The 27,799-nt window shown below is 36.3% G+C and overlaps 1 protein-coding gene across 17 annotated transcripts in view; it reads left to right on the top strand.

Annotated features, from left to right (window-relative positions):
• SESTD1 (SEC14 and spectrin domain containing 1) overlaps window positions 1-17,115 on the top strand; it is a 53,041-nt gene extending 35,926 nt beyond the window's left edge. For all 17 annotated transcript variants that reach the window (XM_035569486.2, XM_035569390.2, XM_035569405.2 and 14 more), the window contains 9 exons: window positions 2,146-2,268; window positions 5,191-5,385; window positions 5,994-6,108; window positions 7,165-7,324; window positions 11,221-11,302; window positions 11,619-11,741; window positions 13,101-13,292; window positions 14,460-14,581; window positions 16,880-17,115. In XM_035569486.2, coding sequence (XP_035425379.1) covers window positions 2,146-2,268; window positions 5,191-5,385; window positions 5,994-6,108; window positions 7,165-7,324; window positions 11,221-11,302; window positions 11,619-11,741; window positions 13,101-13,292; window positions 14,460-14,581; window positions 16,880-17,009 — 1,242 coding nt within the window. In that variant the 3' untranslated portion in view covers window positions 17,010-17,115. The remainder of the gene's footprint in view (window positions 1-2,145; window positions 2,269-5,190; window positions 5,386-5,993; window positions 6,109-7,164; window positions 7,325-11,220; window positions 11,303-11,618; window positions 11,742-13,100; window positions 13,293-14,459; window positions 14,582-16,879) is intronic.
• The last annotated feature ends 10,684 nt before the right edge of the window (window positions 17,116-27,799 follow it).

Raw genomic sequence — 27,799 nt, forward strand, 5'->3', positions numbered from 1 at the left:
TTATTAGAAATAGTCTTTTCTTTGCTCTGTCTACACTACGGATGCTGCATAGTAAGTGAACAGTCTCGGTACACAGCAAGAATGTGCTTTAATATTTTACTGAATTAATCTGTTTTATAAAGAGCTTTTTATAGCTCTCTAAATGTTATACAAACTAAAAATTACTAAATCTATAAACTGATGTAGTTTCTTTTGGCTTGTGGGGAAAAAATTGATCTAATAGAGAAAAGTAAAGAAGGTAATGATGGACTGTTGGAGGTAAACTGAAGTGGAATTTATTTTGTCAAAACAAACAACTTACGGTATAACATGCTTGCAGTATTTTCATTTGGAAGGAGTGTGTACAGAGAAAAGTTACTTGCTGTGTTGCTAATTTTTTCTGTTTTGATTTCCTGTTATTTTTATTACAATTGCATCTCTAGTCATTAACAATTAAAAGTATGTATTTACAAAAATAACATTGCTGCCTTACTCCAGCTCCCTCGGTGACTCTTCTCAGATCAAATATTTGTCACACAAGGATGTTCACGTGCTCTGCTAAGCAGTAGTTTGAAATGAAGTGGTGGCCTTGGTCAGAGTGGAGACTGCTAAGCAGTGGTCTTGCACATGTTGCTGGTGTGAACCCAAACCATGGTTTCCATATGTGAGCTGCCCTTACCATACTGAAGTTACAGTAAGCTATCTAGGCGCCTCCAGTTCAGGTTCCTACCATATTTAACAAGGCACAGCAGAGATGGTGAGCACACCACAAGGTTAATCTTGAAACAGAAAAAAAAAAAAATCAAGAGCAGTAGGGTCTTAATATGACAACTGAGGGTTACTAGAAGTGATAAAAGTAGGGAAACCCCAGGATGCTTTTGGAACAAACATTGTGTGTTCTGAAATGGTGCTGCTTATAAGAAGGAGGCTGGGGGGGAAACCACAGACATAACGAATAAGCATGGAGTGAATTGAGTTACCTTCGGTAAGGATGATGGCTCTCCTTGCTTACTGTTACAAAGCAGCCTAGCAGCACTAGAAAAATTGTGCAGTTGTCTCCTGGGTGTTTCATTTATCTTTATAGTTACGGTGTTGCACTGTTACTGTATTTTTTCTGAAAAACTTTGGATCTGTTCTGTTGTCTTTGTTTAAACAAAAGATGCAGTAAAAAATCATAGAATCATGGAATCATTAAAGTTGGAAAAGACCTCCAAGATCATCTGGTCCAACCATCCTCCTTCCACCAACATTACCCACTAAACATGTCCCTAAGTGCCACATCCAACCTTTGCTTAAACACCCCCAGGGATGGTGACTCCACCACCTCCCTGGGCAACCCATTCCAAAGCCTAACCAAAGAAGAAGCTGGCTTCCAATGCTCTTTCATTAAAGTTCAAAATATGGGGGTATTCATAGATTTCCTTACTTCAGGACTTGGTAGTAAGAGACTTTCTTTAGGTTTCATTATGACTATATACTTCCTAGAAATTTAAAGCTTTATTTTCCCTTAAGGTATAATCTGGTAATTCAGATGTGTATAAATTTGAGATGCTCTGCTTTAATTTAAATAATATTAGCAAAAATGAGAATAGTTTTAATAATAATAAAATCTCATGTCATAATCCAAAACTCTATCACCAGGATCCTGCAGAGTTCTGCCAGGGTAGATCCAATAAAATGGTGCCATTAAAACTCTGTAAGAGGCTTCTGTAGTTTGAGTGGAGCAAGTTGAACGAAATAAACACCTAAAATACTAAAAGTATAAATTTTGATTTTGGAATAAATATGTATGATGTACTTGTGTGTTAAGATGTTCAACAAAATTGGGAGAAAACTCTCAGGTGTGAGGTTGAATACAGCTGTGCATTGCAATTCAGTTTAAAAAAAAAAAGTCTTGTTGAAGTGTCCATATCAAGAAAATCATGTTTTAACTTGTTATTGACAGATATGAAGTGACAGCAATCTTTGCTAGCTGCCAACTGCTTTTATGGAGCTGACAGGCTAAGGTTAATGAAAAGTAACTTCTACATAATGCTTTTGAAGATACAAATGGATTTAACAAGATATATATACGTATATTTCTGCTTATGTTAGAATTATTTTTATACCAGTTTTCATGTAATTGATCTGCTGTTTTGTTCTTTGTCATCTTTATCTTATTTACAGGTAGTCAATTGGCTTGAAGGACCTGGATCAGAACAGCTAAGGACCCAGTGGGGAATAGGCGACTCAATTAGAGCTTCACAAGCATTGCAACAGAAGCATGAAGAGATTGAGAGTCAGCACAGTGTGAGACTTCCACTGTCTTTTCAAGTAGCAAAACAATTCTAAGTGCTTGCAGTTACATGCAATGTTTTTTGGTTAGAGTACCTAGAAATTTTGGGTAGTGAATGATCTTATGGTTTACTAATTAAGCAATTTAGCAACTTATGTTCACTGTATGTAGATGTTATTTATTTTGTTTTTCAGTGTAGAAAAATGATTTCTATTTATGATTTTTTTTTTTTGTTTTATTATGGTAGAGCATTTTTTTAAGGTTTCATGTAGAACAGGTGGAGTGAATTTTTTTCCTCCCTGCCTCTAGTTGGGCAGGCAAGGGCTGAGAAATCCTATATTTCTTGGGTGAATAAGTTAATATTCTGTTAATAACTTAACTTCTGTTAATAAGTTAATAACTGTGCCTTAGACTACTTTGCTTCTGTTGGCTACATCTTTACTATGCTTTTGTTGCTCAGATGAAGAAGCGTGCATTGTAGGTATTTGTCTGTTTTGGTCAAGTGATCTCATCTCCTGTGTGTTTTCATTGCTTTAAGCTCTTTGAGCAATGTTCTATGTTGAAAAACAGTATCTTCTGAAGTTTAAACCATCTTACACTTAGAATCCTAATTTTTTTTAAATTCAACTGCATTCTTTATTGACAAAAATAATTGTGAAAACCTTTTAATCATACTAGCACTTCAGACTAACAAGAGAAGTTAGAATAGACTTCGTTCTCACTGTCTGTAGCATAGAGAACTATGCTTTAGCTGTGGCTAAATATAGTCTTTGAAGTCATTGAAATCCCAGTGAAGTTTACAATATGACCTATAGCTTGCTCATCGCTGTAAGGCACAGAAAATGCCAAACGTTTCCTGGTTCTCTGGTTCTGGCAGGATTTTGTAGAAACGGAAAAGTTACTTTCCATTTTTATACCAACAGTAATTATTAGGATTCCTGTTTATAAATTAAAACAATTTTTTGAAAACAGCAATGGAATGTGGTTGGCCTCTTTCTGTGATTTCTAAACATCTCATAATAGCTGGGTATTTTCTCTCCTAAAAATTGATTTGACAGCTTATTTTCTTTTTCATTCATCTTTTCTTTTTCATTTATTGCTGATTATATTGCTTGTATTTTAAAGACAATTCCAAAGATGCAAACAAGATCTGTTATGTTGTTAGATTTGTTATCAAAGTAGCCTTTTCTGCTTCAGTTTACTTTGAAAGTGGGAAAAAAAAAAGGTATTTGTTTTGTTTGGGGGTATCCCCATTTCCTGCCTGTTTTATTGATGGGCAGTATACTTGAGCTGTTATTTTTGAGTATTTTTTACATGGTTGAGGTGTCATGAACATCTTCTATATGTCCCCAGTGGAAAATATCAGAAATACACATTTTATTGGTAATTATAAACAAATATTATATAATTATTAATTAGATATTATATTATAAACCATATTGTATGGTTTACCAGTCTCTTAGTTGCACTGATAGCTTGCTGAAAATCAATTACTGCAATCATTTTACTTTCTTTAATGATGAAAATTAATTGTCGACCTAGATTTGTTTGACTTGCCATATTATATTTGATTTGTCATGCTTGGTAAGCTTGATTTGTATGTTCAATATCTAAAGGTAATAACAAGAGTTATGTTGTGTAAACTGAGTTTAATGAGCTTGTGTATCTATAGCACAAGTGTGATGATGGAAGATTTTTCAATAGTATGTCATCCTAGCTGGCTCTTCTGGGGTAGATGAAAGATTTATTCAGCTCTTAAAATTTTGGTTGATTGCCAATTTAACTTTTTGTGACTTTTTGTTTCCTCATTGCATCTTCTTATATTCTTTCTTACTGTGAGCAGATGGTAGAGAAAGCTTTGGGTAAAAAGAAAAAAACAAACAACAAGAACATGAATATTTATATTCTATAGTTTACATGCTTTGTAAATAAATGAAGCAAAAGCTGAAGGCATAACTTTAAAAAAAAAAAAAAGACAAACATCCTCACTGGAGATTGACAAGAATACTAATTCATTCAGATATTTTAGGCCAATAGATGGTGCTGTTCAATGTTGTTGGAAATGCATAGGGCATTTGAATGTCATTTTACTGCAGGCTAAAATAAAAGCTGTCGGGCAAACGTTTTATTTTTCAGGCATCTAAATAATGCAAGATGTGAGTGTGATCTTGATGTATCAAGTAATTTTTAAATCTCCTGGAATTGTTAAATATTTGAAATATTTGCAAAAGAAAGTACACCACCATGACAACATTAACTAACTCCTGTGTATGCATTCAGTAATCAAAGCACTTGAAAACGAAGTCTACACATTTTGAATTCAGTAGTATAAAGTCTTTCTTAAATAAGAAAGAAGGGTCATTTGAAGTTTCTATATACGGAAAGCCCGTTGTATTTAGAAGATGATGATTACTTTCACTTTGTGAACAGTAGTAGTTTTTTCTAAAGGCTTAGGAAAATTACTGCTGGTTTCAATTGTGTCACTGAAAGTAACATCTAGATAGTCTTTTGAACACCCTTTGGAACGGCTTACCACTTGTCAAAAATTGCTTTATTCAGTAGAGCACTATAGACATGTAAGTATTAGAAGTTTGTTTAAAAAAGGTGGAATTCTTCTGTTGGTTCAGTAAAGTAGTTCGAGTGGGAGTTTGTGCTGGGAGCTAGTAACTATCCTGCTTATGATTTGTAATTTTCCCATCTTTCTACACCATTTTTTTATATTGCAGTACATGTATTATTCAAAATGTTCTAAGCACTTTTTGAGTTGATTTAAAACTACAAAAGTTCTCCTCTCCTGTGAGATTTCATAATTATAGTGTAAGCTGTAATAAAATCATTTTAAAATCTGATTATTTATTAATCTGCAGTTAGATGCATGCCATATTAAGAGAAAAATGTTTGGTATTATATTAATAGTATTATTTTTGTGTCTGTAGGAGTGGTTTGCTGTTTATGTTGAGCTTAATCAGCAGATTGCAGCTCTTCTAAATGCAGGGGATGAGGAGGACCTTGTGGAATTAAAAGCATTACAGCAACAGCTGAGTGATGTGTGTTACCGGCAGGCCAGTCAGCTGGAATTCAGGCAGAATCTATTACAAGCAGCACTTGAATTTCACAGTGTTGCCCAAGATGTAAGTTGTTCTTCCTAACTTTTCACAGGCTCACCTGTCAATGTGTTATTACTGTAGTAGCGTAAGCTTTCAGTACATTGGAAAAGATTTAAGGAGGGAAGACATAGAATGTCACTTGGAAAATGCCCTAAGTCTTCGTTTACTGATTGAAACACTGGGAAGATGAATTTCCCATTTTTGGGAGAAAAGTTCTTTGCGATATATATTAAATTTCAATAGCATTTGAAATGGAATGGTTAGTAATTAAAAAAAATACATAGTTTTGCTCTTGCTTTTTTATTAAAATCACGTGCATTACCTGTTCACGATTCTCATTTTAAAGAGTATTGGATATACTCTTCATAGTTTCTTTTTAAAATTGATATTTATTCCTTTTCTATAGTTGTTTAAACAATCTTGGCTTTTTTTCCCCCCATCTAGGGATGTATGCTTTTGGAATTTTATAAGCAGGTGGGACATTTGTCTCTCATCTTGAATTGATTTCCTAAAGATGTGAAAAGACACTTCTGAAATGACAGATTCCCAAACATTTAGGAAGCAGATTGCAGACCCAAGCATCTCAAGCCCCAAATTTCTTTTTAAACAGCAATATTTGTTTTTTGTTTTAGTTGTCTCAGCAATTGGATGGCTTACTAGGAATGTTGTGTGTAGACGTAGCACCAGCAGATGGAGCATCAATTCAACAAACTTTAAAACTACTGGAAGAGAAATTGAAGAGCGTTGGTAAGCATAATATTTCTGTATTTCAGACGGATACATTCTGATGAATGCATTACAGGAAAAAAGTGTCCTTGCCCCCCAAATCCTTTCTAAAAAGGACTTCAGACAAAGGAGTCTTCAGATTTCTAGCTGAGTAAAGTTCCACCTAACTACCTTTGACTTGCTGGGCTATCTAGTCTGGGAAGTGTTATGGAGTTGTCTTCTAAATGTTTTACTTGTAATTTATATATTGGTTATATACCATTACTATGCATTTCATCTGTTAACAGACTTTTTTTCCCACTAATCGTTCTTAATAACTTGAGAATATAGTGCTTAAATTGTCCCCTTTTTGTTCCAAGAACTGACTTTTAATGACTTAAGATTGTCTTCCACTTGGTTTTAGAATGTTTGTTTCTAACAAGTATTTTGCAGTGTTTTGGAATGTGTATGTTAATAAATCCAACACTTAAGCTTGTTACACTGTCAAGCTTATGTGGAAGAAGAATTGTAAAGCAAAATTGCATATGGTAGAAATAATTATGCTTAGACTTTAACAGTGTCTTATGCATAAAACAGATATTCCTTTAGGAGAATGAATAGTAGACCTGCCAAATAATAAATATGACAGCAGATTGTAACAGCATATTTCAGTATTGAAAAATATATCAACCATATCAGATGCATTATAAAACACTAACTTCTGCCATGGTGGAATGTTTAGGTTACAACTGCCTAGCAGTGATGAACATTACGGGTATTGTGCAACTGTGTGGATGAAAGATGTTAATAAGCTTTTTGTATGCTGAAAATTTAACACTCACTGTCAGCTTTTATTCCTTTTCTTTTTATCTGTTAGATCATAAAATAGCGAAGACTTAGCTCTTTTTTCATCTGGAAGAATACTTGTGCAAACTTAGAAGTTGGAAAGGGTAGAGAAATAGATGTAGTAATGTCCTTTTCACTTTCCAGCCACCCATCTCAGAGTCTCTATTTCATTTCTTCTCTTGACTTGGGGGAAAAAAATAACAAATGTGAAAGTTAAATTTTTGCTTTTTACTTTTTTCTTTTTTTCTTTAGACTTAGGCCTGCAAGGCTTACGTGAGAAAGGTCAAAGTCTTCTTGATCAGATATCTAATCAGGCATCCTGGGCCTATGGAAAAGATGTGACTATTGAAAACAAAGAAAATGTGGACCACATCCAAGGAGTGATGGAAGATATGCAGCTTAGAAAACAAAGGTAATAACAGTTATAGTCACTAAGATTTTCATGTACTGATAAGTCATCTTAAAATATCTCTTTTTAAAAAATCATCTCTTATAAAAATCTCTTTTTGAAAAGTCATCCTAAAAAATCTCTTTTTTAGAGAGACCATTTTGCTTTATTTTCATTTAAGAGATATATTGCAATTTATACTATTCATAATATATTTTTAAAAAAGACAAGTTTCCATGTCTGGTCTACTGGAGCATATTCCTAAAGCCAGGCACCTTTGCATTTCAGTATTTGCTGGGAGAATTTGAATGCTTTCCTATACTCATAAATGTTCAAGAATTACACATTCCTTTTATATGCAGTTATGGAACAGATGCAGGAGAGCTTCTAAATGTTATCTGTTTGAGATGATAACACCAATATACTAATACTACAGTAGTGATCGTGGCTCTAAAAGTATGCAGTGGTAATGTTCCAAATTTTCTCCTTTCTTTCTCCAACCTCTACCCTTTTAGCTCTGTCGCCCCTGACCAGCAAAAGGGAAGCACAGTGTTCAGCTTTCAAAACATGTTTGGTGTTTTATGTAAGTTTTGGAAAAAGATAGGGTGGGGGATGAAATTTCAGTAGAGGAAAATGCTGGGGAGGATTGTGAGAAGGATGGATTTTGACACCGCTCACTTCATCCAAACTTTCAATTGATTTTTTTAAGATATAATAGTACCGTGGATTGGCTATATTACTGCCTTCTGCTCTATCCCCCGTCTGAGAGAATCAGATGATGATGCTCATCATTACCGTTGTAACACCTGAGACAATAAAGTACTCTCCATAGAAAGTGCCTGAACTTTGCAGATGATGGTTGAACAAAGAGGGGCAGCTAGGGAGCAACGAGGTTTAATGCGTTGTCAAGTTGCGTTTTAGGAATTACTTCTAAACACAAATTGTTTTCTTAGGGAACTCAGTGTAAGGAACCACATATTTTGATAGCACTTAACATCCTGTTTTAAGTATGTCCTCTGAATCCTGTTTACTTGCACAGTGCTGTTGTTTAGAGGGCCAACTGCACAAAGTTTTAGAGGACCTTGCATCACTGCAGTAAAACAGCAGTTGGAATTCAGAAGTAAGAAAAGAAAAATACATAGGAAAGGGAAAAAACTTGATAAATGTAGTGATGGACTCTGAACTAGCTGCTACCTCAGGAGACAAAAGTTGGAGAATTTTTTCAAAAAAGTGTTTTGTCATACTATGAGAAGCAAGTAGAATGCTAATTATTATTAGGAAAGGAGTTGAAAACTAAAAAGAAAACATCTTGGTGCCACTGTGTAGGTGTGTGGTGCATTTGTGTTTTAAGCATTCTATAATTCTTGTCCCTCTCCTCAGAAGGGATGTAGAAATGTAGGAAGTCAGAGGACAAAAAAAAAAAAGCAATCAAATGCTTAGACAAAGGTATGAGAAGGCTTTCAGATAATGAATGATTAAACCGAGGATCTTCAGCCTGGAAGGGAGACAAAAAGTAAGATAAAGGTCTGCAAGAAAGAGTGAGCCAAGGAAAAGATGGGGATAGTTTTTTTTTTCATTGCCTCTTTCAGTACAAAAGCTAGAGGCATCAAATGGAACTGGCTTAAGCACTGAAAACTAAAGCTGGTAATTAAGTATGTAAATAAGCTGTGGAATTCTTTGCCACAAGTTTAAGCTTAACTAGTTTCAGGAAGAGTTTGGACAAACGGTGGGAGGATAAACATATCAAAGGTTTTTAAATATAGATGCAGCTTGTGCCTCAAAGTCAATGGGCTGGGAATTGCTGGAAGCAAGCACACTTGCATTACTGTAAAATATTGCTGTATACTTAATCTGTTTGGATGCTCTTTCCTAAGTATCTGCTATGCCTATACAATTAAATAGGTCTTTAAATGCTGCCTCAACTCTCTAAAGTCAGTTACATTACATGCCTGTAATTCTTAGTTGTATGAAGTGATTTGTGAATTCCTTGGTTGAGAAGAAAAAGTCCTCTGCATTCATATTTGAGAGAGCAGATAAAGGCAGCAACTATTTAGATGATGTACCTCTTGATTAAAATGTTGTAGAACATTGTTTTAGCTCACGTCTTCTCTGTTTCAGTCTACTTTAGATTCAGCAAGGATCTTATAATCTCATGAATGTGTTTAACTTGACAAGGTTTCAAAACTAGCAGAAACTCTCATTCTGGCACATTCTGAATCTGACTTAATTGTCAGTATCCATAATCTTAACCCAGTTGCCCTAGATTAACCATAGCTTCTTGTACCTGTTGTAGTGATTGTTGGAAATTTACTTGCTTTTGTGTTCAGTTTGTGAACTAGATTTTGTTATGTAATATTGCAGTATATCAAGTGAAACTAAATGAAATTCAAATCAAGACTGAATAGAATCTGTACATTTTATTAGTTTTATCATTGTAGTATCCTTCAGATGGTGAAAAATGGGAATTTGAATTTTAGAATGGGAAATTAAATTTTTATTAGGTTCATGTAACTAATCTGCATAGCTTATTCCAGCTAACAAGATAAGCTTAACCAGCCATGTAATACTTCTTATCACAACACCAAAGGTTTCTTGGTTAAGTACATACAAGAGAGCAGGGTTTAGCAGTAGTCTTTTCTCATCAAAAAGATGTTTGTAGAGAGAAATAGAAAATAAGTGGTTGGGAAATTAATGTAATTTATTTCTGCCTTCTGACACTTGTTTGCAAAAGAATCAGTGCGACTTTACTTAGACGGAAAACAAAATTGTCTTAAGTTATAATTGGATAAAATCTTTTTTTATTACTTTTATTAATTTAATTACCAAATTGTCATTGTCCACTGAAAAATACAGAAGGGCACCATAGTGTTCAGTAGTATTTTTTGACATTTCATTTTCCTCAAATTCAGTGGAATGTTTATTTACATATACATACAAGCAGTGTGATGTGTATTTCTAGGGACATTTTTCTGCCCTATTTATGCTTTCAGAACACAAAATCTTTCCCTGCGTTATTAGAGCAACAAATTTCGTTTTTGTAAGCATTACAGCACTGCAGGGCACTTAACAAAACACAGGATTATAATGAACTGTTCTTTGGAAGTGCTTATGTTTGCAACCAGTTTGAAAAAGAGAGATGTGCATGCGGTCTTTAGCATTTGCTTATAGTGCTAACTGTTGTTGACACTAGTGATTTGATTTGCTGTGTGAGGCAGGAGTCTGAATCTTGCTGGCTACTTAGGCTCTGAAATTGAAGTAGAAGGGTCATTCTGCTAAATGTTTTAACATTTTAGCTCTCACAGTTGAAGGAAAATGGCTTTCAATACGTGTTAATTCTGGCTACACAAAACTGCAAAATGTTCTTAATTCAGAGCAAGAGAATTGGAATTAGTTTTTATATGAATTAGAATCATAAGGGTTCAATTGCTGCAATCTTTAGCCTAAAAAATGTATACTGTGATTTTAAACAGTTTACATTTTATTCACTAATAAAGCTTTGTCACCAGCTGACAGAACAAATCACAATTATGGCAGGTTCAAGACAGCTTTTGCCTAAATACTTCAGCAGGAAAAAGTCTGTCTTAGCCATGAAAGCCTCTGGCCTGCAAATCTCACCAGTGCAACAGGGTAAGGAATCTGGAAGGTTATGTATCTACTGCTGGCATTACTTTCTGTAGCATAACCATGTCTGGACTTGTTAAGATGATGATGTCTGTGGGTTGTAGTGCTCAGTTCTTTTTATTGCTTACTTGTTTCTTATTATTATGGCAGACAGTATTTATTTTGATCATTCTAAGCAGCACAAAAATGCTTTTGGTCACCTTTCCATGAACACTTGCATTTTAATGTTGCTCCTTGAAAACATTATTGTCAAACTCTGAGTGTATTTTGTCTGCTATGTATGTGTGCTACTGTTAAAGGTGTGAGGATATGGTAGATGTGCGACGACTGAAGATGCTTCAGATGGTACAGTTATTTAAATGTGAAGAAGATGCCGCTCAGGTATGGAAATGGCTACAGAATTTCGTCGTTCTGGTCTTTGTAATCCTCTGGCTAAATTTAGGGCGGGTTGATAGTTGTACAGCATTATTTTTTGTCACTTTCAGATGCCTTATCTAATTAATTTGTACAGTGAAAATAAAGGATATGGCAATGACTGAAAATAGTGGTTTGGGAGATTTCATGCATGATCTACTAGTTTAACTGATACCTTAACTTTTTCCAAATCAAAAGTATACAGTAGTGCTGTAGTTAATTCACCCTGCTGTATGAATGTCATTTTAATTTCCTGGCTTTTATTCTTCTTATTTTTTTTAAGGCAGTAGAATGGTTAAGTGAACTGTTGGATGCTCTGCTGAAGACACATATCCGACTGGGAGATGATTCACAAGAAACAAAAGTTTTGCTGGAGAAACATCGAAAATTTGTTGATGTTGCACAGGTAAAATGAACTACTTGTAGCAGTAGTATGGGTTTTGTACAGTTTCAGAAAATGTCTTAAATAGGATTGCCATCTATACGTACAGTAACAGAACAGCTGTTCCTTGTCTTCATGTTTTGTTTTCATGCTTGAATGAATAAATCATGATTCCTGAAATTAGTGATGAGTCTAAAGAGATTTTGAAGTGAAGATTTTGGTGATCCATCACCGATAGTGATGCTGCAGTTCTACTGCCGTAGTTTACTCGGCTATGCACATGCAGTGCAAACCACAGAACTTGAATTTCACATTGACCTTTTAAAGGCGTGTATTTCAAACAGTCTTTATAATGATTTTTGAAGGACTCCAAACAAAATGATGAAATGTTGGTGAGCAACATAATTTCAGTCTATTTGGTGCTGTACTTCATGAAACGGAGACTGTTGATTTTCCAGGTAGTTTATTATTGGCATACAATAGTCCTGCTCAAGGAATATCCCTTTAGTAAGTTTAGATCAGCTGTCCTGGCAGTGTCCCCTCCCCACCTCTTGCACGCCCCTAGCCTACTGGCTTTGGGGGGCTTTGGAGGGAGTCTTGGTGCTGTGCCAGCACTGCTCAGCAATAGACAAAACACTGGTGTGATACCAGTGCTGTTGTAGCTCCAAGTGCAGAGCACAGCACTCTATGGGCTGCTGCAGGGAAAGCGAACTCCTTCCCAGCCAGACTCAGTACACAGGTACATGTGAATTTCACCGAAGAGTAGAATATGTAAAAGCTACGCCTTCTTTAGGTGCTATTTCAGATATATACTGTTTTTAGGAATGTCTAAATCACTGTTGCTAATTAACAGATGCAATATTTTGTAGTTACACCAGTTACACTGGAACTGATTCTCTCTTTTGATGAATGGAGACCATGTAATAATGAGGAGGAATTAGAACTGACCATGACAAGGGAATAGCTTGTTGTCATAATTGTGTGCCATAAAGCACCTGGATGCTGTGTGACCAGAAACATGGTGATGGTGGTGTCAGTGAGACGGTCATCTTGGCAGTAGATACCAAGCATACAATGCAAGATACAAGCAGTTATTCTCTGTTTTCCAGAAGGTCTGCCATTTTGCCAGTATGAACATTAGACATTGGTATTTTTTCATTATTTTTGGGGGAGCATATTTTTATAGAACAAAGAACTGTTTGTGGTCATCACAATTTTATGCATGCTTCAGCAGCATTTTCTAGTAGACCAGATTTGTTCAATGTACTCGGTGGATCTAGGCTGAGGAGGTTTCACAAACGTGTCTGCTGTCATTTTAAGATAACTTGCTCTTAAGTTAAATGCAGAGTTCTTATGTGTATCTTCCTGTCCTCCAACTTTTAGAGTACTTATGATTATGGAAGACAGTTACTGCAGGCAACTGTTGTGCTGTGCCAGTCCCTACGATGCACTTCAAGGTCCTCAGGGGACACACTTCCAAGATTGAACAGAGTATGGAAACAGTTTACATTAACTTCTGAAGAAAGAGTACAGAGGCTGGAAATGGCTGTTGCATTTCATTCAAGTGCTGAAAAGGTGAGTTGTGTTTTTGAGAAGAAAAATCTATCAGAATTTAAGGAAACAATGTAAGAAAAATGAAGTTCTTAGCATTTAAAACAACTTTTTTTTTTATCTCCCTAAATATAAAAATGAAAGATTTAGAATCTTTTATTAGTTAACTTCAGTACTTAAGGAAAAAAAAGCCAACTTAGGACATGGTAAAAGAAAAAAATTCAGTTTGTCATTGAAGGAAGGCATGGGCTGCAAAGCAGGTTTATATGCTCCTTGCTTGTATTCATTTCTTGTTTGTGTAAATGGAAGATATTTTGGATCCATAGGCATTGGGAGTTGCTGGTGATTCATGAAAGCAGAAATATATCATCTGTGCTGCTGCAGATGGCTGGAAAAGGTTTTACCTGATATCAAATTAGAATTCAGTGGTTCAACTTAAAGTTGATTATCTTAGCCCATATTATGGATGTTCTTTCATTATTTCAGTAGTTAATTGTTATATTTTCAGGCAATTATAAGCAAGTAAGTGGATGGCTGAAAAAAATTGTCTGTTCATAAGCGTGATTCTTCTAGCACTGTTGTGGCATTATTAATGAGGCTGAAATTATATTGCTAATACCTATGGTTCGTACAAAAAAATAAGAAGTGTCAGAGGGAAAAGTGGAAGAAAATATGGAATTCAGTACAAATATTGGGTTCCAATCCAGTCTAGAAACTTAGGTTCATATTTTATAAACCAGTCGGAGTTTTCTGCCAGATACAGATATTTGTTTTGAAGCAGCTTGTAACAGGCCCTTCATAATCGATGTTTTTTCCATCTTATGTGACTGTCTTGCAAGCTGCTTGATGCGGACTACCATACTCATGCATTTTGAATTTGTTGTTGGAATGTTGTCTAGCAAAACTTACTTTTTTTAGTTCTTTGTTCCCACTGAACAGTACTGTAAAACATACCAGTACAGAATATTGGTAGCCCCAACCTATCTTCTTACTCAGTGGTAGCTTAACTGATGTTTTTTGTTCTGGAATTTTATGAATATTTTCATTGAGCTCATTTAAATGTGGCAGTGAAGATGCTGAAGGAACATTCACTCTGCCCTTTAATGGCACTTCGGCACTTAAATAAATAAATTACATTCTATGCCTTGTCTACCTTATTATATTTTTTGGGGTTTTGTTTTTTTATTACAGATACTGCAAGAATGTCCAGAGCAGCCTGAAGCTTTTAATGAAATAGAGCAATTTGACGAAATTGAAGCAGTTGGGAAATCGTTGTTGGACAGATTAACAGTGCCTGTAGTTTATCCTGATGGGTAAGGAAAATGTTATTGTAATGCCTTTTGGATATGTTTTTTGGTAAATTTTCATAATGCTTTCAATATGCAGAAGAATCCTGAATGCTTATTGCTGAAATTAAAAAGATAATGCATTAATTCTCATTAATTTTTCCCATCTTTTCACAGAAAGCAGGCAGATCTGATTTCAGACTTTCCAAAGACAATGTGCCCACTATTCTCACACAGTAATTATTAGATATATGCAGTCATTACACCAGCAAAGTATGTAGAAGCAACAGAAGTGACCAGTCCCAGTGTCTCTCCCTGAAAAACAAATAATCACATTTGAATTGTGATATTTGATTTATTCAGACTTTTAGCTGTCTAAAGTCTTAAGCCAATACATTGAAGATATATTTACATTTGATTTATTCAGCTAATAAAACATTACTTCCCTCATGATCTACTCATACTAAGTTAAAATTGGTGGCTGTATCAGGCTACAAAACAAAACTGAATTTGGAATTTCAACCACAATAACAACTATTCTGTTCAGCAAACTAAAGTTGTCTGTTGCAATGTTGAGCTTGTGGTTAACTTCTTCCACCTTAGTATTATCTAGTCCTGGAACTAGTCTCTGGGTATGTAAGAGCACACCGTAATGAATGGGATTTGAAATCTGTGTTTTGATTACTTTGAAATGATATCAAGCAACTTGATTATGGGCTACTTGAAGTTAATCTGAAAAATAGTTAAAAGAAGGTGGTCATGAAAATTAGTTTTGTCATATTGCCAAAATATCATGTTCCCTGTGTGTTGTAGTTTTCTTTGGCAAGGAGTATTTGAAGACAGACCAGCAGCTGAACTAGTAGTGATTTTAATGCCTTTCCAGTAGTGTATTTGAAAATAATGGAGTATTTAACAGCTGCAAGAAAAGAGAAGCAGAGAAATGTGTTACGTTTGAAGCATTTTGGTTTAACTTTCATATAGCAGTTGTAGATGTATAATGACCTGGTAAATACAGTAACTTATTCTTAAAACTGGTGTAATTTGCAGATAGACTACTCAAGTGTAAACGGTAATGTTACTGTTTTGTTAAATTTGCGTGGCACCTGTTAGAACCTGGGAAAGCTTTCCATGAAAGAAGGCACTTAGTGCACTTTGTGATTTGAGTCCTAACAGAGTGCTCTTATAATTCTAGATGTATATAAATATGTATTAGGTGGACTGAATCCTGAATGTTACTTAAGTCCCCTCCGGCATTTCAGATGGGTTCTGCTTGTCCCCTTTTCAAAGATGGGTGGGATCTTAGCTGTCCCAGATCCCAAGATACCCTGCTGATGTGCCCACAGCATTCTATTTTTAAAGCTAAACATAAACAAAAAATTGCAAAAGGTTCAGCCATTAGTACAAATCGTTTTAAAAATGTAGGGATAAAGAAAATGTCATAAAATGCCTGCAGGCATACTTCTTTAGTCTTCATTTTGGACTTAGGTCAGTGTCTTCTTGAAAGTCTGGGTCACTGTTCCCTGTCCTATTCATGGCTTTTAATCTGCATCAGACAAAATGTCTGCCCTTATTTGCGATCACATTTGCAGCTGTGCAATCTATTGTATTTCTGGAGATCCCAAGTCAAACTAGTCAACTTCCATATGAAATAACTTTTCTGTCAGTTTATGTCCATACCCCACTCAATCCCAAGTCCTTTGTCCAGCCACCATTTCCTCTGTGCTTCATAATTAGATTTGATACCTGCTCTTCTGAAAGATTTCTTCTGTTCAAATCCTGGCTTTGCTGACAGCTCAGCTAGTGGTTTCCCTAACATTTCAGCTCTCTTTTGTTATATTTAAATAGGAGAAATCTGATTTAACAGCCATGTGTTCTTTTCAATTTGAGAGAGAGATTATATAATATGACTGTCAGCATGTGGCTGACTTCATATATAGAGTCCTTCAATAAAGCAGCAATTGTATAACCTCAGTCAGAATTCATGTATAGACAGATTTCCTTGATTGTCATAGTATTAAAAACTGCAAGACTGGATTGGAGAATGGAGATGAAAATAGTGTTGCGAAGTCTCTAGTTGAGCTTACAGAATGGTGCCCTGCTGTTTAGAGAATATTTTGGATGTAAGAGGGTCATTTGCTATTTATAGTAATTTCATCAGGTTTGCCAGGCAAGTCTCATCACTGCATCTATAAAGCTTTTTAAAGGTAGTTTTTAAATTTCAAGAGAAAAAGTGCCTATTTTCCTTATGTTTCTTGTTTTATAGATTGTCATTCACATGTATATTTGCACAGTCTAACTTGTCGCTGATTTCTTTGTCTTTTTTAGTTCTGAGCAGTACTTCGGGAGCCCAAGTGATATGGCTTCTGCAGCAGAACACATTAGAGAGAAGATGAAGCTAGTTAGCCTGAAAAAGCAGCAGCTGAGACAACCAGAAGTCACTACCCCAGAGAGCTAATACTGACCCTTGTCTATCAATTCATAATAGGACTTCAGTTTGTAATCCAGCATGTTGTTTGCATATTACAGAATTTGGCATAATATATTAAAATGCATTTCACAGCTGTTATGTCTCATCTTTTTTTCAAAGTAAATGTTCTCAGCATCTTAACACTGTACATCTATCAAGCCATAATTATTTAACATGCTATGAAACCATAGATTCCAAGTATCTTATGAAAAGGAACTGTAAACTTTGCACTGAAATTTGCTGTAAAGCTTTACCTGACCTGTCAGCTGCTTCTTAGTTAAACAGCTGATGCAAGCTTTGAATGGTGCTAATGAAAGTGTTAGGAGTTCCATATTACAAAACTGTAGTTCTTTGCTTCCCCCTATGCCCAGGTGATGTGGTAATTTTAGACTGTAGGTAAAGTACCTGCAGTGTAGACAGTGGTGACCCTATAATTTTAAGATTTTAATTTGAAATACTTTAAAATAAGAGATCGTTTATTGTGCCAGTATGCAACCTACCCATCAAATCTTTGGTATATCAGATTCATTAAACATATGTTTTCCTATTTGTATTGATAATGTATTAAAAGCTGTTTGTGCTTAATAAAAATCATCTTTTTAAAATCTAATATAAATCTGTTCTGGCCTGTGTTCCCAAATGTTATTGTTATATTTTGTGATAAATGGTAGTAAACACCCTCACTTCCCCAATAGATTTACACCTCATTTTTGTTATGAACTACACTCTTTAACACTGTACTTGTAAGAGGAACTGCTCTAAACAATTATTATACAGGAGTGAGAGTCTGTGCCTTGTTTTTTTTCTGATAGCAGAACTCACACAAAGGTAAGATACTATGTGCCTAAGTCAGTGTTTTATTAACAATAGCTGTCTTCCCAGGTAAAACTGATACACATCTCTTGTGCTTTATTTTTAGGTCTTGTTTCTTTTTGAATTGGGAATCTTGCATAATGTGAATGCCCTTGGTGTGTTGTACCTTTGAGGTTAAAGATGTTTGTCTAATATGAAATTGTTAACATGAAGTTTGTAAACATTGTAAAACCATGAGATTAGTCATAAAGTGAAATTTATTAAGGGAAGGGAATTGGATTGAAACAAAATCAGCTGTGTGCTTAATTTAGCTAACTTCTTATTCTTCAGGACTTAACCTGCATAAATTGAATATTATATTTGCTGGAAGGTGGTGTGGTATCTGACCATTTTAGAATACTGTGAGGAACAAACAACTAGATCTAAGTGTCTTGTGTTGTCATCTAACTATATTGTGCTCACAGTAAAGATCAGTGCCTGCAGGAAAAGAACATTTTATTGCTCACTAGGTTTTCTTGATGCATCTGTCATTCAAATGTTGTATTTACTTGTCTCAGTTTTCTCCATATTTTTTCCACAGGAAAGTGATGCATCAAATAAAGCAATTTCTCTTCAAACACAACAACAAAACATTCAAAATCAATGGTTTCTCTTTGATAAAGTGATAAAGGTATTTTGTTCCCCTCTCAGGGTATTTTGGCAGAGGAAATCCAATTATTCTTCTGATGCATTTGATGTAGTGCTGCAGTATTACATTAATACTAGCTTAAAATCAACTGAAGTTTCACAGACCTTTTTTATATAGACTTTGTCAATGTAATAATTTAAAATTGGATTTGGTTGCTCAATTCTCTTTGAGAAAGTTGCTGACACTGTTGCTAATGTTTGGATGAGATAACTTTATTTTGAAACATCCAAAACAAGAAAAATCTGATATTTAATACAAAATGCAAACACAAAAGTAAACTAAGACTATAGTCATTAATAAGCACTATGTCTCTAATTCTGCATCACTTGTTTATAAACTGAATTAGTTACAGTAATTAATGGTCTGCAGTATGAAGTCCTGTTAAAATAGTAGCTTATAATGAGTATGTATTACAAATTATATTTGCAAGGTTTTTATTTTTATTCTGTCAAGGGGCATAACATATGCAAAAAGAGAGCAGTATCAGGGGCTTCTGACTCATTCATGTGACTGCTGTGTGCACAGCTTGTAACTGATGACTGTTCACCCTAATAACACTGATGTTAATTGTGGCTCCATGTATGAAGTCCAGTCTTGAGGCTGTTCTTAGTTGTCATCCGGCATTCCTGGAGCCCAGTGGAATTCTGACTTTCATCTTGTCTCTAATCAAGCCTCTGATATGACACCTTGGGCTATGCCAGCTTTGTGTCTCCCTCTCTGCTCTCCTTTCCTTCCTCTCTGGAATTCCTTGCCTTTAGGGAAATCAGTGGCTAGTAAAGCGCTATTTTACCAGCACTTGTGATTTTTTTTCTAATTTTCCGTGCCTCAGGAGAGATAGCAGTGGCTTTCTAGTTCATGTTGCATGGATCTGCCAGATATTTCTGAATACTTCCTGTGAACTCTCCTCTTCCTGTCCTACTGAAAAATGGAATAAACACCATCTGTTAAGAATGCTGTTAAGTGTAACAGATTCTTGTGCTGGTCTTAGCTAACTCATTGTCTACAGTTGTACTTGCTACCGAACCTTTAGAAATATACAACCCATAAGGGCTCACAACCTAAAATGAAACAGAGAAATGCTAAAATGTAAAACTGTACTTAAGTAATCTGTTGTAACTTAGCTGTGCAGGTACTGCTGCAGGCAGTAGTGTTGACTGATGGTGACTCTTGCTGCGCACTTAGAGTAGCTTTCTGATAGCAAAAACATTGCAAGCATCGAAGTTCGAAAGGATAGAAATAAGATACTTTTAACATAATTGACTTGCACTGAAGGATACAGTGCTACATGTAAAATGGGGAGATACAAATGGAATACAGAAGGATTATTGTTATCGCAAGTGAACTGTGATTAATGACTTGAAAGTGATGGGGTCAGCCCTGTTCCATTGTCAATATGGAACATGTACTCATGTTATGAAGTCAATAACAAGAATTTTTACGTTCCTGTGAGCCACCTTTGGATGTATTTGAAATGTTTCAAGATATTTTATTTCTGCTAATGTAATCCTGAGTGTTTTTTGTGACAATGAACAGAGCAACAGCATTGATAGTTGTCATTCATTCTTAATAGGGCGTCAGTTAGATAGGTGGTCTTATCAAAATGCCTATACCTGTAAGTTCTTGTAATTGTGAAGTATGTGTGGACATTTGTTTCCATAAAAATGATTAATTCTATTTACTTGTTAGCTTTGTATTGTAATTAGGAGGACTAGTGGGATTATTTTTTTCTTGGGGGGCGGGGGGAAACAGGTTTGGAGCACAGAGTCTTGTATAGTAGGTGTGACTGACTTAACATTCACATAGAGTTACTCTGGAGGTACAGCAGAGGATGGAGAAAGGTTGTCCGTGTAGTGAGGTTGTATAGCACTTTTTATACAATCATACTAGCCTAAGGATATCCATATCATCTGGGAGCAAGATAGGGGAAGATTTTTCTAACCCAGTTTATTTAAAAAAAAAAAAAAAGGTAAAATTGTGACTAGGACACTTTTGTAAGCTGAGGTTGTCGTGGGCTTTCAACAACACTAACATTGTAAATATTTTGCTACCTTCAGTTTCCTAAATTCTTCAAAAACGATTTTTTAAAATAGTGTTGGAATTATTAGGAAGGAGGAAGAGTAGAAGCTTTTGTAGCTACAGTTGAAACACTAGGTGTGTTGAATAGCACATTACTTGAAGTCAGGAGCTAAAATGCTGGGGAAATGGAGATAAAAGAAAAGGTCTGTGATTCCTACTTTCAAAGTCTAGCTCCCATATATCTCTCCAGACTCTTGGAATAGTGAAAAGAGCCAGCAGTTTAGAAGCGCTCAGTTAAGTAAGATTTCTGCTCATTTTCTTAAATGAGAACAGAAGGTTGGTCTAAGCAGTCAGGATCTCAGCCCATAAACATATAATAGTTGTAAAAGCACCTAAAAGTGAACTTAAGAGCCAAAAACTGTTAAGAGTATCTGAATTTAAATACATTCTTCCACCAAGGTAATTAATTCATTATCTGTTGTCTTTTTTCATGTTTGTGGAAAAGTGATGTACTCCAAAAAAATTACAAAGATGTGAATAGTGTTAAGTAGTGCATTATGGAGATTCAAAATGAATACAGACTGGAAACAAGTAGACTGATTCTCTTCTGTATTGTGCCCCTTCCTTCATTTCCTAATATGCAGCAATGAAAGTGCTAGCTACTGCAGAGCTGCAGGTCTGTCATTTTAAAAATAAAAATTAATTCTCACAAGCATTCCACTTCTGTTTCCTGCACTGAATAGTCCATCATTATGGTACTGATGCTTTTCTGTCAAGACTTTATCTTAATTGAAAGCTCTATTAAAAATAGACTGATTATATACCTTTTGCAAGGATATGGAGTTCAGGAGTTCTTCAAGATATTTTTCATCTGATGCTTGTAACAAGTAACTTGTTTGTAGCAACTAACATTTTTGTGAAGATTTATTGTCTGTGGATATACAGGTGAGAATAAATACCCACTCAAAATGAGTTTGATTTCCAGCTTCTTGCAGGTCCCTTTGTACAAATCTTAGATACATGGTAGCTTAGAACCATTTCTCTGTGACTTTATATGGGTGACAATTTTAAATATAAAAAATCAATATTTTACTTATCTGCAAGCCTCTTAGCTGTTTTGCAGACAACTAGCCACTGACTACTCTCATGCAATACTGATGCAAGCTCCTGTCAGGAAATATCTCATGTACCTTGGAGATGTATGTAAATAGAAGGAACATTATATGCTATGTAAAATATCCTTCTGATTTATTAAGCTCAAATATCTCTGCTTAAAATGTCTGAGTAGACCTAATGTATAATGTAAATATCCTTGGCTTCTAACACTTCGTATGTAACAGTCTTTCTCTGTTAAGGCTGATTTAGCTTCAGATCACCTGTAAGTCTTCTATAGTAAACTGTGCCACTATCTGGATATGACCAAAATTATCTGTATGACTGCTTTTCACAGCTAGCTAACATAGTTTCTTTTATGGAAGTACAAATATACTGAGCTCCACTGAGGATCCTAACATTACATATCCCAATCTTGTTCTGTCTGTTCTGCTGCAATTACTGTCACAATCGGAAAGCAACATGTATGTTAAGCAAATTAAAAAAAATAATCAAAAAGTGGTCCCATGGTAGCTGTGGGTCCTGGAACAGGCACAGTAAGCAGATGCTTGGGCAGTTCACTATTGGTATATATCACATGTTAGAACAAGACTGACAGCTCAGTGCAGAAGAGGCTCAAGGCTTTGTGAAGTACTGAGAATCACTGGCTCCATATGAACAGATATAAATGCTCACTAACAATGTACCTATAGGTTGGGCCTTAAAAACTTTCAGTTTGTTCCCACATCTTAAACAAAACACTAATTCTAATAATCTATGCCCAAAATGTTTACAGGAAAAGAGGGAGTGAATAATCAGTGCAACAGATTACCTTTCAATTCTATTTTCCCAATGGAATTCAGTAAGGGTGAGTAGAGATCTCAGATACATGCATCAGTGAATAGTGCAAGACCTGAGGTGATTCAGGCTAACAGAAAGGTTTTGATGTCATGGAAATATGTAAGAACATATGTAGAAAGATGTTGCCCAGGGAAAAATAATGATCTTTGTGGTGATGGTGATTAGGAATGGGATTGATGTGAAAGATTCTCAAACAGTAGTAATTAAAGTTCTGGATTCAATAGTCTGGAAACACTGGGGGATCTCCATTGATAGCAATCTTTAAGAACAGTTAGGACTTATATGTGCCAAGAAATTGTTACCCCTCACTACACAGGTGAGGGGTCTGGAGAACAAGTCTTATGAGGAGCGGCTGAGGGAGCTGGGATTGTTCAGCCTGGAGAAGAGGAGGCTCAGGGGTGACCTTATCTCTCTCTATAGGTACCTTAAAGGAGGCTGTAGCGAGGTGGGGGTTGGTCTGTTCTCCCATGTGCCTGGTGACAGGACAAGGGGGAATGGGCTCAAGTTGTGCCAGGGGAGGTTTAGGTTGGATATTAGGAAGAACTTCTGTACTGAAAGGGTTGTTAGGCATTGGAACGGGCTGCCCAGGGAAGTGGTTGAGTCACCATCCCTGGAGGTCTTTAAAAGACATTTAGATGTTAAGCTTAGTGATATGGTTTAGTGGAGGACTTGTTAGTGTTAGGTCAGAAGTTGGACTAGGTGATCTTGGAGGTCTCTTCCAACCTAGACGATTCTGTGAAGAAAATTGCAGGGTTGGTGTAGTTTGGTCCCTCCTTTTGAATCTAGCCCTGTTTGTGACTTCGATTCCGTATTGAAGGAACTGGTAGATCATTCTTGCATTAATTAAAAGTGCAGTTTCTACTCTGATTCCTAAATCATAGCATCAGTTTTAGATGCTCTCACCAACCCCAAGTTTTATTACAGCTAACAACTTCCAGCTACACAGAACCCGGAAGGAAGTGTCACTCAGCTGTTTCACTGGTGTGATGGTAAAAGTTAAATTATAGAAATGAAATGGAGAGTGAAATTTATCTTAACAGTAAGAACAGCTTCTTAGAGACACTGATGGGAGATCCATTACTCAAGACACTTTACATCAGAACAAAGTATGAGCAAATACTTCACCTCTCAAAAATCTGGATTTTTACTTGTTACTGTTATCTTTTTTTTTTCAGAATTAGTCAATGCATTAATTTCAGTGGTGTAACTTTTAGACATGTTTCACTTATGCAAGGTTTGTAGTATATGGTTTACCATCTCATTTGGCGGGATTTATTTTCCATTTTCGCTGTTTGTTTTCTAAATAAGAGTTGCAGATGCTGGGCAAGTGACAGCACATTCCCATTGCTGACTTTCCAGGCATGCATGGATTGCTGATGTTCCCTGTGCCTCACGGGGCTGGAGGTTGCAGAGCTCTGGTGGGTTGGAGAGCTCCATTAAGACATTTGTCTAAAGTATAATGCCAGGATTTATTTTTATTAAAGCCCTTGGCAAGTTGTAAGTAACACTTGATGTTCCGTTCTCTTATGGATTTTTGGACTGCTAGGAAAAAGAGTAGCTTTCTTGGTGTTTTGAGCATTTTCACAGACACGCACAGCATGGTTACTGGATATTTATTATGGTTGTGTGATGATGTGGGCCTGACTTTCAGAGAGACTTGGGGATAAGCCATGTTCTAAAACTGGTACTAAGTGCAGACTGTTCTTTCTGAACACTTGTATGCAGCTCTGCATGCCTCTATTGGATGATAGATAAGTGCAAGCTAGGCTCAGCAGGGTGAAGATTGTACAATGTATTCAACACATCTGACTGCTACTCCACTTATCTGCAGTGATGATGTGAATGTGATGCCCCACTGTCTGTTTTATATCGCTTGCTGCCTCTCGGAGCACGGCCTTCCTCTCCAAAACAAATGTATACAAAGACACACAGTAAGGTGGTCAGCTGTAGCCAGGGTTTTTATTACTGCTTTTCTTGAAATGGCATAAAAAGGCTGCTGTGAGCTACATGCTCAATGAGCCTTGTAAGGTTTTCATTTTTCTCCATGATATATGGCCAATTTGTTAGGTGGCAGCCATTTGTAGACATCATTTCATGCTGCGTTACCTCTGCAGGACCAATCATTTCTGAAGAAGCCATGGCTTCTGCTCCTGCAAGTAACAGAAATGTGAACTTCTGGGGTTCACCTTGGTATTGTTAGCTGTGGCCCCTTCTCTAAGTATTGTTTTGTTTCCCAGGCCTGATCAGAGAGATGTCCACGTTTCTACTGCTAAATTTTCTTCTCTGCTAACGGTTTTGCAAAAGACCTTGCAAGTGATCCAATGTATACTTTAAAGAGTTCCTCCATTGTTCCCAAGGAAGAACTGGTTGAAATGGTTGCTACTTCCAGTGAGTGTGTGTGCGTGCATGCCTGTGTTGGGAGGGGATGACAGCTGAGTTCCGTGCTTCACAGGGGTGCTAGGAAGGAAACCTCATTAACGTTTGGGAGTGGGTGAGATGTTATAGTCATGGAAGTCACGTACGTGCACAAAGGATATAAAAACTACAGCTGAAATCATTTTCATTTTAGAGCAATGAGGTGATGGTTTTTTTTATCCTATATATAGTAGTGAAATTTGAGGAGCACTGGTTAGCAAAAAGAAAGGAGGGGAAAACCATGCACATGTAATAAAACCAGTTGGTGAACTGAAGGGTTTTATCTGCAATGAAAACGTTTATACAAAACATAGTGCCAAACAGGTGGGCTGTAAGGATGTTTGGGAAGATCAAGCTTCTCCCTTGAATGCGGTTAATCAAATATCCTGCAAAGAGAACAGATCTAGCACAGCAAGAAAGAGTAACTCAGAGAAAAGATTTAACTACAGAATATTTAGTAAATATCAAATCAAGTGTTCAAAAAACTATGAATCCTATTAAGTAGTCCTGCATGCTGCTTTTGTGCCTGGAACACATCAAGCAAGGTTGTAAAACATGCCGTTCCTGAAGATCCTGCTGCATTGACTAGGTACATCATCTATCGCTGCCTTCTGAAAAGACTTCCATATAATGAAAGAATGACAGGAATTTTCAAGAGTTCGAATTAATTTAGGCCAAGTTCTGGGCTTCTTCGCTGAATTGAGGCTTTTAATCTTTTGATTCTCTCCTGGGACTGCTTATGTTTGATGAAAGCTCTGTCTTGGAATTCAAAAATGGAGGCAGTGAAATAGTTTATTTTTTAACTTCATCTTGATTTAGCTAAAGAAATAGAAAGCTCACAGTAATTGTATAGCTGGAAAGAAAATAAATCTTTGTAAATCTGACATTCTATCTTGCCTCTTTGGCTATGAGGATGATTAAAGATTTTTTTTCAAATCACAAGTATAATGTATAACACATTGCCCTGAAGATATCCTTGATATCTCCTATAAACCTTCTGTAAAATGTCAGTGGATTTTTAATGCGACCAGTCAAAACCTTGATATGAAAGTTATTTTGCATGATGTGAACTTTACCTCAGCACTCTGGTGATGCTGTTGTTGCCAGTGGGGACACAGTACTGTTCTCAGGCCGTAACATTCAAGTAAATTAATGTGTCATCTGAGATTGTATTCCCCAGTACTCTGTCTCAAATAGTCTAATATTGAAAGTGGGTTAAGGTTAAAAACAAATCAATCACCTCTGTGCAATTTTAAAAATGCAAGGAAGGCTTTTTACATTTGTACTTGATTTGACACTTCCTTCCTGCCCCCAACCCTACTACATATGGAGGATACCCAGTGCTGCTTCGTGACAGGCTGCAAATTCTGTTTCGTGTATAGAGTCTTGCATGTATGTTGCCTGCCTTTTGTCACCATACTGTGAAGAAGATCACAGGAGGTTATGCCAGAAAATCTTGCAACCACCGTATCTTTAAACTTCAGTTTGTATCCTTTTTCAAACAGTGATTATTGTCCTGTGCAAACCTGTTTTCAAGTGTGAAATTCAAGGTAATTAAGCAATTCTTGGTTGAGACAGCTGACTGCAGAGCTCATTAGTGGACTGACAATTCAGAAGATACTTGTTTGAGAAACTAGAAAAAGTAGAAAAAAATAAAATATTCAGTGATTCATGGGACAAGACTTGATTCACGGGACAAGACTTCTATCAGGACAAAAGGATCCTGGTCACATTACTGGATGCTGTAAGAAAGTTAAAGCTCTTGGAAAAGATACACCTGAGTAAATGATTTGTTTGATCAATGCTGGTGACCTAAGGTGAAAAGGGTCATAGCTAGAACTTCTGTCTTGCAGGTCTAACAGCAACAGAGGGGTCACAGTGAATTTAGTGATCAGGTTTGCAACAATAGTGCAGTTTTGAAGTGAATTTCTGACTCCTTTCACTGCATGTTAGGCTACCAGAGCACTGTTGTGATGTATAAAATTTATTTTTCAGAAGAAAACTAATCTGGAAGCTCAAATCCAAATATGATCTAAACTGTTCCAACTCTCGGAGATTAGGTTTTTGACTAATCTGTGTGTCACCTCCCCACAAACTCCTTCAGATTATTTCTGACATGGTTCTCTTGCTACAAAGAGCAAAGTGCTGTGTATGCCTTTGCACTTACTGTTAGTTGTCAACCTCTAATTCATTCCTGAAGTTCTCAGCTTCTCCTTTGAAACAGCCTTCTCCTGTTTCAAAATGTTTTCCAGTCTTTTCTCTTTCCCATCCCTACTTAAATTCCTTCTTCTCATCACTTTTATTCTTTAAATTGTCCTTTTTTCCTGGTTTTAAACCATTTTACCATGGTGAGAACTATGACTTCTGTCTCCTGCTGAATTCCAAGAGGAGAAACCTGAGGTCCAAAGGTGGCTAATCATTTATTTGTGTGTGGGGAGATATGAAGTCTTTTAGAAACACAATTAGCTGGCTCCTACTGCCTTCCAAACTATTGTCAATTTCTCTTTCTACAGCTGTGGCTGCTCCTTAAACAACTATTCCCAAACTTGCTTTCCCCTACCCTGTCTCATGGCAGCTTTTAGCAGACCAAGTGAGCTAACTCCTTTTAATCTCCCCTTTCTCCAGTCAGTTCCTCCCTGAGCAGGAAACAGTCACAGGCTCTCATCTCCACCCTGTCCACTCCAGTGGCTGAGGGCAGGGAGAGATGACAGCCAAGACCTATGGAGCCAGTGGATACCGCTCAGGAGAAAGGAGAGGAAAAATCATTCTTGAGGTTCTGGAGGAAGATATCAAAACCTCTAGCTAAGACATAGGAAAGGTGATGCTGTCCTAAGGATCACACAATCTCGCCAGCCAGCCCTTAGATTTCCAGGCCCAGAGCCTTTGGTAGACC

The sequence above is a fragment of the Cygnus atratus genome, chromosome 6 (assembly GCF_013377495.2).
Source record: "Cygnus atratus isolate AKBS03 ecotype Queensland, Australia chromosome 6, CAtr_DNAZoo_HiC_assembly, whole genome shotgun sequence".
In the NCBI taxonomy this organism is placed as follows: Eukaryota; Metazoa; Chordata; class Aves; order Anseriformes; family Anatidae; genus Cygnus; species Cygnus atratus.